Source organism: Pterocles gutturalis, unplaced genomic scaffold (genome assembly GCF_000699245.1).
Source record: "Pterocles gutturalis isolate BGI_N339 unplaced genomic scaffold, ASM69924v1 scaffold7530, whole genome shotgun sequence".
Lineage (NCBI taxonomy): Eukaryota > Metazoa > Chordata > Aves > Pterocliformes > Pteroclidae > Pterocles > Pterocles gutturalis.
Genome location: NW_010140656.1, coordinates 28,359 through 43,409, shown reverse-complemented (window position 1 = coordinate 43,409; position 15,051 = coordinate 28,359). Strand labels below are relative to the sequence as shown.

The 15,051-nt window shown below is 36.4% G+C and overlaps 1 protein-coding gene across 1 annotated transcript in view; it reads left to right on the top strand.

Moving 5' to 3' along the window:
* The window catches only part of LOC104469299 (SHC-transforming protein 3-like), a gene marked incomplete at its 3' end in the record, with an annotated part of 42,625 nt that overhangs the window by 128 nt on the left and 27,446 nt on the right, over positions 1-15,051 (top strand). Inside the window, exon 1 of the mRNA XM_010083754.1 lies at positions 1-406. This exon is cut by the window's left edge and continues 128 nt beyond it. Coding sequence (XP_010082056.1) covers positions 1-406 — 406 coding nt within the window. The remainder of the gene's footprint in view (positions 407-15,051) is intronic.

Below are 15,051 nucleotides of genomic sequence, written 5' to 3'. Positions count from 1 at the left end.
CTCGCCAGAAGTTCTCCGCAAGGACCAAGAAGATGGACCCACCACCCTGTGTACTCTCATCCATAAAGTGTCCCACTTGAAACTCTCTCACACAGGCAGCCTTTTGGGTATCAAAAACCTCTCCTCTGCAGTAAAGGAGCTTGCAGTCTCCAAGTTGCAGGGAAGCTCGAGTGCCTCTAGCTCAGCAGCAGGGGCTTCAGACAACACATGTAACCTTGTCTCTGCCACTTCGTGTTCTCAGCAGGACGTGAGCAAGATGAGTATGGGGAAAAAGCCACAGTCAGAGGAAACGCATCCGGGAGGTGAAGACTGGAATCAAAGTAGCAGCTTTGTCAGTAAACCCTCTCGAGGATGGCTGCACTCGAATGAGAAGATCCTGGGACCTGGTGTGACGTACATTGTGAAGGTTGGTCTGATTTCTTCCATTCTCTGTTTTTATCAATGAAAAATTCTCTGCTGGTTTTGATGACAGGCTAGACAGGCTGAAAGAATCTCTATTTGTATATTCCTTTTTATGTGCATAATGCATGGTATGTAAATGCAGGAAGGCAGGATTGGGAAGCTGTGTTAATTTGTTGAATTACAGCAAACCTGAAAATAGGTTCTTTGTCAGATAATGTTCTACAGCTGTGCAAAAATACTGTTCCTAAGCTAAAAGCTGGTTTTCTTACTTTTTATTTTGGGTTTTTTTTTTCTTTCTTCTGAATTTAGATTTTCAGTGTTATCTAACATACTATATATATCTTGGATAAATAGGCTTTCAATATGTCTGGTGCAATATACAGGAGGAAAGAGGGACTCCTTGATGTGTGAAGAACTGTTAATCTTGCATGATATTTCACTGTGAAAATACTTCTAAGGACATGTATGTTTTTAAAGTGAAATTATATCTGAAATCTTAGAGCAGTAAGGCACAGAGCGCAGTTCTTATCATGTTCCACAAATAGAAATACTGTTGTGAGTAGAGCAGGAAAATGTAGCTTGTTTTACGTAATGGGAATTCAGCCACCTTAGATGTTATTGCTGTTTTCAGTTCATTGATACAGTATGTCAAGAGCAGAGAATCCCAAGTCTACAGGGTAATATTTCCATATGCTTTAAAAGTATTTTGAAATGACCTGTTAAATTAGAGCCTTTGAGAAAAGGGTATGTGCAGTGTTTTTGTAGTTAGGTAAGATTCTGTTTTCACATTCCACCAGTGTGCAGAAAGTGTAAAAATAACATTATTGTCCAGAACCGGTTCTTCAATCACCATGTTTTATTTGCCGAGTGGCTTTTGTATCTTAAGTGTTAAACTGTTTTGTAGCAGACTATTAATAAGATTACAAGTCTATTTTTAATTTCATCTTATTTTGGGTATAAAAGTCACAGTGTGACTTTGTATCAGGGTGCTTTAAAACTGAGTGACAGCCTTGTTGCTTAACTCTCATCGGTTTTTCTTGAGTCTCATTATCAAAAGTGGAGTGCGTATTTAACAGTTGGAGCACTAGGAAGCAGTTTTCATTTCTTTTTGTTAGTGGTGGTGCTGGGTTTTGCAAGTGATGGTAGATTGACTAAGTTGGCCAATTCAGAAATTGTACTGTCTCTTTTACTACTCTGAAATTTACTGGAATTACAAAAGAGTCAGTGCTACCTCTCAGAACACAAACTGCTGCTCTGTTACTGTTCGAGAAGTGTCTCGATAAAAATAACCCACTGATGTTAGATATAGTGGTGTTGAGACCCTGTTCTTCTTTTGCATGGAAATATTCTGGTTAACGGAAGGACATTTACCATTTTGACATTAGCTCAGGGAACTCAACTATTTTATTTTTTGTTTTGCTTAGGATGTTATAAGTAGGCAGCTAATGACTGTGAGAATTCACTGCTGCTGTTTGTTTTACCTGAAGTGATCATTATGAAGCAGAGCAAACACAGTATGCATTTTCTTAATTTTTTCAGTGGTTGACCTTCTGTATGCTACAGGAAGCTGATATCCTTGAATAGAAAAGAGTATTAAAAATACATAAAAGTGGACTTACATCTAAACTTAATAATTAACCCATATCTAACAGTGATAGCAGAACAAAGATTTTAATTAGGTCAGCTGGTGTCAAATATGTGAAAGTGTATTTGTACACATTATATATATATATATTAGAATTTTCAAAATAAATCATTAGCACCAAACGACTTACTTTTTAGGTGTTTGTTAATGTCGATAAAGTGTATAGAATCTGGATTATTGTTTCTATTTAAAAAAAATAGGGTACTGTCTTTAACTTCATGCTCTCTGGCATATTGAGTCTCCAAACAGTGTTTTAAATGTAAAAAAAAAAAAAAGGTTAAAAGTAAATATCAAAATCAGTGGTTAATGAATGAGTGAAAATAAACTGGTCCTCTTTAGTTCATAATTTGCCTATTCATTAAGTATCTCAGAATTTTCCCCAGCAACTGCAGTGTTCATATGGATAAGAATAGAAGTGCAGTTCCCATATCATTAAACATTGTTAGTTCCCAGGGCTTTTATGCATTCAGACCATCAAATCAATACATAGATAATGTACACTGAAGGGAAACATTCCTTGGATACCTCATGGCTATACTGACTATCTGGGGGACTTGTACCATGTTTAATTAGTACCATATGGCTTGCAGAAAATTCCATATGCCATTAGTTAAATGAGATAAAAATTAGATTTGCTGTTAACCAGCAAAGCTTTTAGCATTTTGTGTGTAGATGTGCACTGGGTTACTATTTTCTCATTAATCCACATTCAAAACATGAAAGTTATCTATGGGATGGTGTAAATCATAACTACTGGGCAGTTTGATAACTCACATTGGAATCTTCTGAAGTAAGAGATACAGAGTTCCTATGTTCAGTGTATGACAAATCCATAACTTTACTACTGTCCCCTTATTTTCAAGTATTACCCATTTTTAAAATGGACAGTGTAACTCTAGTGCTTAAAAATGAGTGTAGGATTATGGTAAACAGAACTGTGTTGTGATCTTCATGGTCTGCTGCAATACAATTATTTTCAGCTATAAAAATACTGTCATTCTATGTATTTTTTTTCTCCCTGTAGATTTCACGTTGCATTTTTATATATTATAATGTAAATTTTCATGAAAACAGAAAGATATTTTTGTAACAAATTAGACAGTGATCATAGCCATATTAGGGGACATAAAGTGGTGAGGTACTGACATTTTACTTAATACTGCTGCTGAATAGTTTAATAAATTATGGATTAATACAAAAAAAAAAAGAAATAGTTTGCTGTGATGGAAGTCATTGAAGAGCTCAGTGTTTTCCCCATAGAGGGACTGATTCCTATAGGGAGTGATTGTAAGTGTTTATGTTGTCAGGAAAACAAATACATATAATAAAAAAGTGTAAACGTGTTTAATGTAACAGTAGTTAAATTTTTCAATGAAAACTGTTTGTTTCCAGTGATGAATGCCTACTTATGAGTTCAATTGAGTAATGGCATAGATGTTTTGGGTTTTGTTACATTTAATTAAGAGCACAATCAACAGTCGACAGGCAAGTGTATATCTCTCAACCACGTAACTCGTGTTTGGGTTTTGTAACAAGTGTTGATGAGCTTAAGATTCTGTACCTCAGTAGTTCAAAACCAAATAAACCCACAATAATATAGCATAATTTTATAACCCTATATACAGTACATCTGAAAAAGCTAAAGATCTGTAAAACCAAGAAAGTGGTATAGAACAGACCTGGGTAAATCTAGTGCTAGAAAACAAAGATAGTATCTGAGAGGTAGGAAGGAAAAAGCACTTCATCTAAAAGAAGCACGGCAGGCCAGGCAAATAATATTTCATTGAAAAGCATATTAAATTATTAATATTATAGCAAAGTATCTGAAGAGTATAGTCCTATCTACAATTATTTCTCTAACATTGTAACACTTTCATGTTTTGGGAGGGGTTAACAGAGATTGACATCTGATAAGAAAAACAGATGTCTTTAGTGAAGCTGTTCAAACCCATCAGCAAGTAAAGGCTTCAGTTCTGGAAACATTTCTGCATAACACTGTTTATAGGAATATTCTAAGTGAAATAGCTGAGGCTACTCCTATATGCAGAAAGTTATGTATGTGCTTAAGGATGAACTGAATTGTTGTGCTGCATGCTCTTACTGCATCCTTTTATTCTGTGCTAATAGTATGGCCTTCAGCATATATGCAGGGCAGCTGTGATTTTAGCAGGTCTCTGCAAGTAGTCACGGAATTTACAAAATTACTTTTCTCTTGAGTGCCTAAGCCAGACCGTGAAGCACAGCCTTAAATGGAGCCAACATGGTGGAAACTGCAACATATATGGCCTTCCCCTAGAAGACTTCAGGGCTCTTTGGAAGAATATTTTTCTTTTTTTCTTTCTGTTCCAACAACAATTAATTTGCTGCTGGTTTAAGGTGGGAGCAAGATACCAATGCTTCATGGCTTTTTGGTAGTACTCTTTGACCACCTGTTGAAAAGCCATCCAGCCTAGCCTGTAAGAAAAAGAGAAGAGGGTTTCTTGCTTCCTTCTTACTCCTTTAAATAGACATAAAGTCAAATTTACAATCTCCTTTTTTTTTTTTTTTTTTTCTTAAAGAATACTATCATTACAGCAAGACTTTTTAGTTTCTCTTTTTGGTTGATGCTAAATTTATCTTCCCATGTTAAAGAAAAAAAAATGTGAAAGGTTTTTTTGATTTGTTTGGCTTTTCTAAAATCAGTTTTTAATTCAGCTTGTCTCAGTTCTTTTCAGCTTCTATCAGTTGTAACTTCTATCAAGTTGCAGTAGTGTTAATGGTTAGTCATGGATAGTTTGACATGGCCTGAGTAGAAGCATACTCAGTAGGATTTAGTGCATGTGATTCTACTAATAAGGAACACAGTCCCAAATCATCCTGTTTGTAATGAGGTTTACGTGTTTAAGAACTGAGTGGTGTGTTTCAGCCATATGGTGATAACAGGACTGAATACTGATCCTTTAGTTCAGAGTCTGCTGTCCTCAACCCAGGTACCCAAAGACTGTTAGCTAGAGCTCAAAGACTCTGGCTTATCACCATGGATTTTAAAGCTGCATGCATGCAGGTTAGGGGAGAGAGAAGTAAGTGACAAAGACAGCATTGGTTTCAGCAATTAATCCCTCCTAGTATGCCATATTCCTTTGCAATCAGTTAGTATTCTTCGCATTTTCTTTCACTGTTATTTGAGCTATGAAAGAACGATACTGATGCCTGTTGCTCTGTCAAAAACCTCTTTTTTGAGCTCCATGGATCTAAAACACTGTGGGTCTGTTGTACAGCCCACTGATATGAAAAGAGCATTTCTCACAGAAATTAAATCAGATCCTGCAAGCAAAAATCATACAGTAGAGTCGTTAATTATAATATTATTCTAATTATAGGAATTAAGTACTATTACTGTACATTTGCACACCTTACATAGAAAGCAAAGCACGTAAAGATTTCGGTGCTGAAGGATTCAACTCTCAACATGAATGTCTGGTCTGCAGTACCTTTGGAGTGTTTGTAAAATGCCTTGGAAGCTTTGGCATAATTTCCACACCGGGGGTTATTTTGTGAGTGACACGATTTAGGTGCTGTTAATGTGAATAAAGTCAGAATTGTATTTATTTAAAGCAAAAATTATACAGCACTGCTAGTTTACAGTTTTAAAATAAAGAAATTAAGTTATCTGGTCGGTTTAGGAGGTAAAACTGCATTCAGCCAGAATTCCTTTTCTGTTGTTCCTTGGAAATTGGATTGTTGGTTTATTCAAATAATGGTTCAAGTAAGAATACCATGTGCCCAATGTAAATATCTGCTGCTACAAACATAAAGAAGACACAGAGATAAACCGAGATTTTCAGGGAAAACCCATGCCTTTCTTTGCTGCTGGAGACAAGGCATTCCTTTGTCCCAGGGACAGGGCACATAACCTGTTGAGGAATCTTGTCTTCATTAACACACTAGCTATACTTGTGCTGCAGCCTAGCTTTATTTTGTAGTAGAAAGTTGAAGTGAATGCACAAAGTATCAATATTAAATTTTCTTGTTGTTCGCAATGGGAAAAATGCAGATCTGCCCAGGGATAATGCCAGAGACAATCAGCTTTCCCAGCTCCCGACAGTCTTGAAGGGAAATTTGCTCCCCTGAGCAATGAAACAAATTCCATACTCGAAGAGGGGTTCAGTATTGCTTCTACAGTTCTACATAGCCATGCAATATTCACGGTATATTTCATTTGATTCTATATGTTTATGATAAAATGTGATGCAGCTCTATCTTTGGCTGCTCCAGGCAGGTCTGAGGCAGAGCCTGTCCATTTGAGTTGTGATGAGAATAATGATGGGACTCAGTGCCACCACATTTCCAGTCATCACTTTGTTTTCAGAGGGTGGGATTTAATAAGGGTAATCTAGAATGTTTGTTTGATAAGTGATAGATATTTCCCTATATTTTTCAAATAAGTTTTTCATAGAGCCAGGAAGGATTTCAGTCTCAAAAGGTTGACTCAGACAATCTAAGTCACAGCTAAAAGTTTAAAGACTAAAAAAAGCCCTTTGAAATTAGACAGGAATGGCAAGCAGAAAGATAAAAGGTAAAAATAAACAGGGTATAGGGAGACACAAATAAATAATATGAGGTAAACAGAAAAAGCTGTCTAGGCTTTTTTTCCACAGCACCATCACATTATATTTGCTGATACAGGGATTTTTGTCTTCTTTTTTTTTTTTTTTTGTTATCTCAGAATAAATCTTGAAATTAGGGATGTAAGTTGTCCAAATACCTTAAATAATAAGGGCAAGACTGAAGGAGAGATATTTGATCTTAAGATATTATCTTAACTTGCTCAGCACCATATCCATCCTTCTGGTTACGTTGTTGTACTAACATAGCTTTATTCCCATTTTTTGTCTCTTATTAGCATAGGAATTATACAAAGGAGTGAATGTCTCATTGCACACCAGCATCCTGGCTCACATTTGACACTGCATACTTCTGATGAAGTAATTATCAGAAAGAGACTGTCTCTTTCTTATAGATAAGCCTCTTTAATTGACCACAGGACATTTTTGAAGTACCTTTACCTTCCCGAAAAAAATGTAATGTTTCAGAATGTCCTGGTTTCAGCTGGGGCAGAGTTTTTTCTTCATAGTAGCCGGTAAGAGGCTATGTTTTGGATTTGCGTTGAGAAGAAGGCTGATAACATACTGATGTTTATAGTTGCTGCCAGGACAGTCATGGACTTTTCAACTTCTCTGCTGTGCCAGTGTCTGCAGGTGCAGGAGAAGCTGGGAGGGAGCATAGGCCACAATTACTAGCCCAAGATTTGACCTTAGGTTTAGGATTGAGACCCAAATTGGCCAATGATATGTTCCATATCATGCACGTCATGCCCAGTAAATAGGTGAGGATCAGTCCAGAAGTTCTCCCAGAAGCATCACATCTGCCACCAAATGCAGGGGCAGTGTTTTGTCATCACATGTTGAGTGCAGATGCTACAGTGTCATTCATTTTTACTTATTTTTTTTTTTAAGTTGGAGCAGGGATGATAAAAGACCAGGTGAATAAACTGTGGAGAGTCTCTTTCTGAAATACAATAATTAAGTGTGAAGCTGCACTGCAAACAACACAATAAACTGATAAATACATATCAGCCAAGTGTTTTGAATCTACCCAAAGCCTTTTCTTGGTTTAGAGACAGAAACTATGAAGGCAGTCCCCAGTATAGTCCTGTTCTGAGATGACTGTTATCCTTATCAACACTCAGGCATGATAAAAATCTGCAGAATTAATTTTACCAGGGCCTGGTATGAAATCAAGCTGTGCTGACAGATGCATTGAACCTGTTTCTCTTACAGCACTTCAGCAGTGTTAAGAAGGCAATGAAGTCTGTCTCACTCTACTGTAGGAATAATAATAATAATAATAATAAAAATTATTATTAGTAGTAGTAGTATGCCTGGCTCCTATGGAACACTCATTAATAGATCCTCACGGTCTACAAAGTGATGTTTGTTTACAAGCTTTAATATGAAGTACTATTTAATGCAAAGTATCAAGATTTTTGTTTTACTGAGGAGGAAATAAAGATGTAGAGGATTTAAGTAATTTGCTTCAGAGTGTCCAGGAAATTATTGACAGAGGTGAGACAACACCATGTGCAGCACCTGAGTGCAGTGCTCTTCCACCAGACCCAGCTGCTCTGTAAAGTTGCTAGAGTGAGGAAGGTCTGCTGCTGTAAAAGGTCTCTAGCTGGGCAGGCAGAATAGGCAAATGAGAAATTATCTTTTCAGTTTGCAAACTGAGCACATTTGTGACAGAAGTTAGAGTAGAAATTTTGGAGGGTCAGAAAGACAGTTTTGCCCAGATCAGCAGACACTACCTCTGAATCGTGGTTTTCTGTGATGCACTTGAGATGGTTGTCAGAGGTCACCCAGCACACAGTGCAAGCCACAGAAGACAGGGAGAATAGAAGACTGCCTATGGAATGCATACCTACAAATGTTTTGTGAAAAACAATTAATTGTTTATAAGGTCAAAGTTCATGCAATGTATGGACGTTTCGCAGGATCAGAGCTGGGAAGAATACCCTGGATACAGTGAGATACAAGATAGATTTTGTTCGTGTTGGAGACTTAGTCTGGTGTATGTTGTGAGCTTGAAGTGAGCAATACTTATGAATGAACTTTTTGGATCAGCATTATGAATTGCAATTCAGGTTGCTCAATGATAGGCAGAAAGAATGATAAGTTATGTGAGAGACATCTAAAGAAGTAGAATTGATGCGCAGCCTGTAGAGTTAGGTGCAGCAGACTTTTCAGATTGAAACAATATTGAGATTACTTAAAATACTGTTATTTATCTAGTGTAGATTACCCCTGGATTCACATGAAGCAGGCCCACTTTGGAAGAGAAAACTTAAAATACTGATTATTGACAATGTATCTTTCTGTCATGTTGAACCTTTTGTAAATTAATTTTGTAGTCATAAAATAAGCAGAGAGCAGTAGGTAAATAGAAACATTGTATGAACCCTCTCTTGCAATGTATTTATTTCTACCAAGGAGCTGGAAGAATGGAGCTGCTTGGTGTGGGGGGCACAAGTTGGGAGCTGCGGGTGCCTATCCTGGGGTGACACTGGCATTGCGGCTTTTGGGCAGAGGTGGTGGGGAAGGGTCACAGGCAAGGCTGCTTAGAGCTTTTAGGGACTGGTGGTGCCCACAGCCCCCCAGAGCTGCTTTGCTGGGATTCTTTGTGGCCTTTATGCTGCAAGAAGACCTTTCAGAGATTTTTTTCGTGCTTTAAATCCAAGCCAGGATATCTCTCACCTTATTTGTCTGTTCTGCACGTTGGAGGTCATCTTTTGGGCGCTCTTACTGTGAACACAAGTAACTATAGCTTGAGAAAATTAAAGATAGAAAAAGATTCAGGAAAAAATATATGTTTTAATTGCTGGACTCTTGGGATGAAGACCAGAGGTACATGCAGCGTTGATATAAAAAAGGACTCCCTCTCCCTCCCTCTGTGTTTTGGATTTTCAGTTTTAACAGTGGTGGGTCTTTCCTAAATCACACGTCCAAATGTACAATTTTTAAAGCATAGCCATATATATATATTCAGTGTAGTGGAAAAACACCTGTTAGATCTTCCATCTTCTGGTCTGTGCTTTAATAATACTCATCAAGCAGTTCTACTTAATGACTGAGGTAGTATAAACTCTTTAATAAGATAGATATATTTACAGTGTCCATATTTAGAGTTTCAAATGTCTAATAATGATTTTCAATGATTGAAGCATAATGTTTTGGCTCCAGAAGCTTTTGCATGTTTATGTTAAAGGAATTCTGATGCAGAACATAAGCTGCTAGAACTAATCTGCATGGTGCTTTAAAGGGAAATATCTTTGTGGATATTCAAGGTAGCAAGCAAAACAGTCTGAAAAGTGTTCACTGAATTAGAGTATGCAACTGTGAAAATGAAACAATTCATCTGGGATACTGCAGTGCATACTCTTTGAGTGATTCACACTGATTAATATCACACTGCAGTAATTGCATTCACCCTGTATTACATATTTTTAAAATTAAACCTGAAATGTATAGAACTAAAGTTTTTTTCTAAATGTAGCCTTTTTTAAAGAAAACTTTTAACACAAAGGCCCCCCAAATAATGAACTGAAATAATGAAAACCAAATAAAACTGAGGCATAAGGCAGAACGTGTTCACATGTAAAACAATAGAATAAATTGTTGTCCAATATGTGCATTTCTTGTTGTAGCATTTCTGAGTTTTTGCATGCAAAACCATACATCTGCAAAATAAGAACATAAGAAATGTTGTACATACAAAACTACTGATATGGGATTTTTTGTGGAATCCTGTGAAAGCCCAGTCCATTTAGCATCTGTACTGCGTGTCTATTTTTAGGTGTGATGTTGGCAATCTTATTTCATCTACATACGAGTAAGAAATAAGAAAAAGGTGTTTTCTCTGAAGATGTGTTGTTTTCAGTCCCATTTGAGATGGAGATTAGAAAATTGTCAGAAGCAAAATTTTCTTCCCGGGGTATCTTTCCCTTTACTAGCAAGAAATGAGACCTTAGAGTTAACTTAAGAAGTTGCTTTTCAAGATAAGATAAAATTTTTCCCTAGCTGAATCTTTGCCCTTTTTTTAAAGGGGTTCTGAATCCTTACCATATGATTTCATTGTGAGATGCTGCCAGAATGCTTTCACAGGGGACAAATGTAAAACTGCCATTAATATCTAGTGACAATTGTAGACGCATCCCAAATAGAATGGATTCTTCTTTTCTGATGGAGGTTTATGGGACAGATTTTTAAATTGTTTTCTTGCTGGTAAGATGTCGCATATTCTCGTATTGTGTGGAGATTTCTACAGTTACTCCTGTCTACAGCTTTGATACAGGAAAAGTAGAAAAGTTTATTCTATTAAAATCAAGTGAAAATACATCCTGTCAACAAAGGGAAACTGTACTCTGAAATACAGTGAAAATATTGCACATTGTTGCTCAGCTTTTCTTCAGATATCTCCTTTCCTGAGTAACTGATAATATTTAGTTACATAAATTCTTCACTGTACTTCAGAGATGTGTTAACAGTCATGGAAAGTATTGCTTAGTATTGTTCTACCTTCTGTCCTTCTGTCCTGCTGTTGGTGGCATATAAGTCTATATTCTTTTACAAATGCTGTGCTCTCTCTGTGCCTCATCCTCAACAAGGCTTTGAGGCATTCAACAGGTGTCCATATCTTCTCCAAGGACTCTTTGTTTATATGAATCCCTATCTACTGAAGAAGTATGTCACAGGTTTTCTGATCTCTGTGGGAGGAAAAGGAATAACCTGTTTCGAGCTTTTTCAGGGTGTTGGCAAATCTTGATATCTTTTTATATATAATCATATTTGTCAGTTTATTAATGGATATATACAGCTCCCGGCCAAAACTTTAAAATACTTATAAATATTTATATACTGTATTTCAGAAATAATTAAAAATTATTAGTTTTTTAGACTTAAGAATTCTTGATTAAGCATTCTTAATAACAGTGGCTGTGTATATTTCTGCATGCTTGCAGTCAATATATAGGACTTCAAGGTCTGTGTATATTTAAAAAATACATACATGTATATTTTTTTTTTATATAAAAATAAAAGTAGTTATATATAAATAATTTTTTGTCATATTAGGGAGGATTGATTCTTTTTTATCATTTAAGCAACTCAGTGCAAGTTGAATGAGTGAAATGGAACAACACGGTTGCCCACCCTTGTTTGGAAGCTCATTTTTCTACTGGCAGTGTGTTAGACTTAAGATGTATTTGTATAGATGAAAAAGTTTCACAGCCTTTCAGTATTAATTAGTCAATGGTAGGCACCTTGTTTAACAGTTGATCCCAGAATCTCTCTGGAAGTCAGTCTCACTTTACTTACAGCTGAAAGCCTTTATGAAAATCTTCAGGAAATTAACTGTGAAAGGATTTACATGATTAAAGCTAGACGTCTAGCAAATATGCAGTGACTCACAGTCATGCAGTGGAAATTTTAAAACATGACCTTTCTTTTTATTATTTTGTACTCTGGATGCTAAATAAATACTTTCTGTTTGGTGCAGTGAATCAAAATATATCAAGGCACAGATATACAGAGAAAGTCTTATTTTTCTGCAGTGTCTTATGAAAATGTTTTGTATCTCTACTATGATAATTAAATCAAGAGCTTGTGAAGGATACCTCTTTTACCAAAGTAGTTTAATAGCATAATCTTACCAATATTCCTGTTATTGAAAATCCAAGTATTCAGTTCAAAGAGTAAAATAGAGAAGCAATACATTGTAAACATCATAAGGTGCCAAAATAGCATTGAATTCTACTAAAAATAATGTGTTAATTAATGAATTGAAGTATATAAATCATAGAAGTAATTTCTGGGAGGTGCTGATCTCATGCACAAGATACATGTGTTTGCCTCCTAAATCCTTTTATTATTACAGTCACGCACACCTGAGCCTTGTGTTCAAATGGGATAAGGCGGTTTGTTGAAAGAGTAGGCTAACATTCACCAGTTAACAATTGTGAACGTCTGCATATACAGGGACATTTAAAATATTTTAATACTACAGAAGCCGGTTATTATACCAAAGGAAATAGGAAAGAGTTAGGTGTTGGACAAAATTGGAAGTGTTATTGGGAAAACTACTCCTGTCACCCATTATTGAAGAAGTGAACCACCTGTTTACAGGAGAAATGCAAACCTGTTGACAGTCATATCCATCATCGTTTGTCCTAGTTCAGAAGCTCTGTTGGTTTACTTGTCTTGTGGAGCAATTTGTGATGATAAATTTACAGCCAAAGGGTCAAAGCTTATTTGTAGTTGAACCCTGAAGAAGACTTATTTTTAGATTTTCCATTCCATTTCCATTCAGTCAATCCTTACTAAGAGTTTTCTGTCTGGATTAGAACATGCCTTCTTTAAGGAGAAAAAACCCTTTGGGGGAAATATTGATTCTCTCTAAAGCTCTATACATGGTTACTTACTGATATAAAAATTACCAGCTGCAAAAGTATGAAAGCACAGAAGAGTGCCTTTCTGTTTTTCATGGCAGCATATGTTTCTGACACATTTTTGGTGTTAGATTCTGACTATGTCTAAATATAGGGCCTTTTCCTCATTCAGAACAAGGCTGCCAGTGTTTCTTTCATGCAGGATTGCTGCTCCCCCAAGCAGGTGTGCCATTGTGCAGATACCAGGGAAGCACGGGGCACAGGTGCAGAGCGGATGTCTCAGCCTAAGCTGGTAGAGCACAGTCATCAGACACCCTCAGAGATCTGTGTCTTTGAGTAGTCCTGAAGATGCGTCTTGCCCCAAGGGGAGGGAAGGGCAGGAGACTATGGCATGGCTGAGAGAATAACACTCATGTTAGGTAAGTTCTCACTGTCATGTTCCTTGATGGCTAAGCAGAGCATTTAAAAGCAAATATTCATATCCCAAACTATCAGAGAAAGTGAAGTCTCTATCAGCTGACTGAAAGTTCTGTGACTACTGCTCATACAAATTTATTTCTCTCTGAATATCCAATCTTGCTTCTGCCCACAGCTTTTTCTAATATTGTAATTCACCCTACATTATAATCATCCGTTCCATCCTTCTGCTTAAAATATCTAGATACGCTGACATAAATTTAAATGGTTGTGTGCATGTGAGTCCACCTTCCCACTGCGCTGCTATCCGCTCAGTCAGTGGTGGCCCGTATTTGCCAAAGGCTGCCTCTTCTGTCTGATGAGTGCTTTGCGTTAACAGAACCACCTGCTGCAAAGAGTGTCCCCCTGAAAATATACTTTTTTTCAGTATGAATCCAGTTACTCTATATTTAAAAGATTTCAAGTGTAAATTCAGCCACAGAAGCTTCCCACAGTCTTCAGTCCTCATAACTGCTCATGACATCAGCTCATATCCTACTTCTCCTCTGCTGTACTGATGTAATATGCATGACAGCTTCAGTCTTTGCTATGGAGAGATGTCTTCAGAGTACCCCTCCTAAAGAAATCTTTTTATTCAATGTGAATTCAAAATGTAGGCTGCCTCCATATTTAGTGTGAATAAATGAACCATTTACCTATTTTGAAAAGGTTTGAAAGTCTTCCTGGTAACTGGTGAGAGGATTTATGCTTTTCAAGCTGCTGTATAAGCACATCATATTTTATATCATTACTACTGGAAACAAAATTTTATACAAACTTATGTGAGTGCCGTAAATGCTGATCAGTATTAGCTGTTAGCAACTAAGCATTATTATGACTGCAGTTAAAGGGTTATTTTATCTATTGGCAAGAATTTCATATTGCCAGATGTGCCTGAAGTCTTTCAGAACAATCTATTTTTCTCACTTTTTCTCTCAACATAAAAGTTTAGTGTTTTCATGATTTTATAATGCTTCTAAGATGCCACCATCTTCACAAAATTAATAAATTTACTGCTGCAGGAAACTGTGTAGTTTAATCAAATACCTATGACTACACTGTGATCTCCTTATGAATTAAAGAAGCGAATGTATGTTGTGATAAGCTATCTTCTCTTTTTGTGATATTTCCAGCTGATTATCTGAGTTAAGTAGTTTGTGGTGCATGTCTCAGTCAAATTAGTAAGGTATTCAAGGTAATACTTTGAAGTTCAGTTAAAGAACAATATAAAAAATTAGGAAGTATTGTGGCACTTATTATTTTTCTTTTACTTAGTTTATTTTATTAAAAGAAACACCTTCTGATTACAGTTCCTTGCTTGTTTTGTGGTTTTGTTTTGGTTTGGTTTTTTTCACTTCAGTGTTTTAGAGACTGGGTATTGTAAATTCAGTTAAGCTGGGAACTCTGTTTAATGTGATAGCAAAAGGATTCAGGTTTACTGCTTCGTATTAATTTGCTAAAGAGAGAAACTAATTTTGTAAGATACTTCTAATTACAGTCCTGCAGTCTCCGTCTATGACTTGGGTTGCTTTTGTGGTTTTTTTTTTATTATTCTCCTTTCTATGCATCA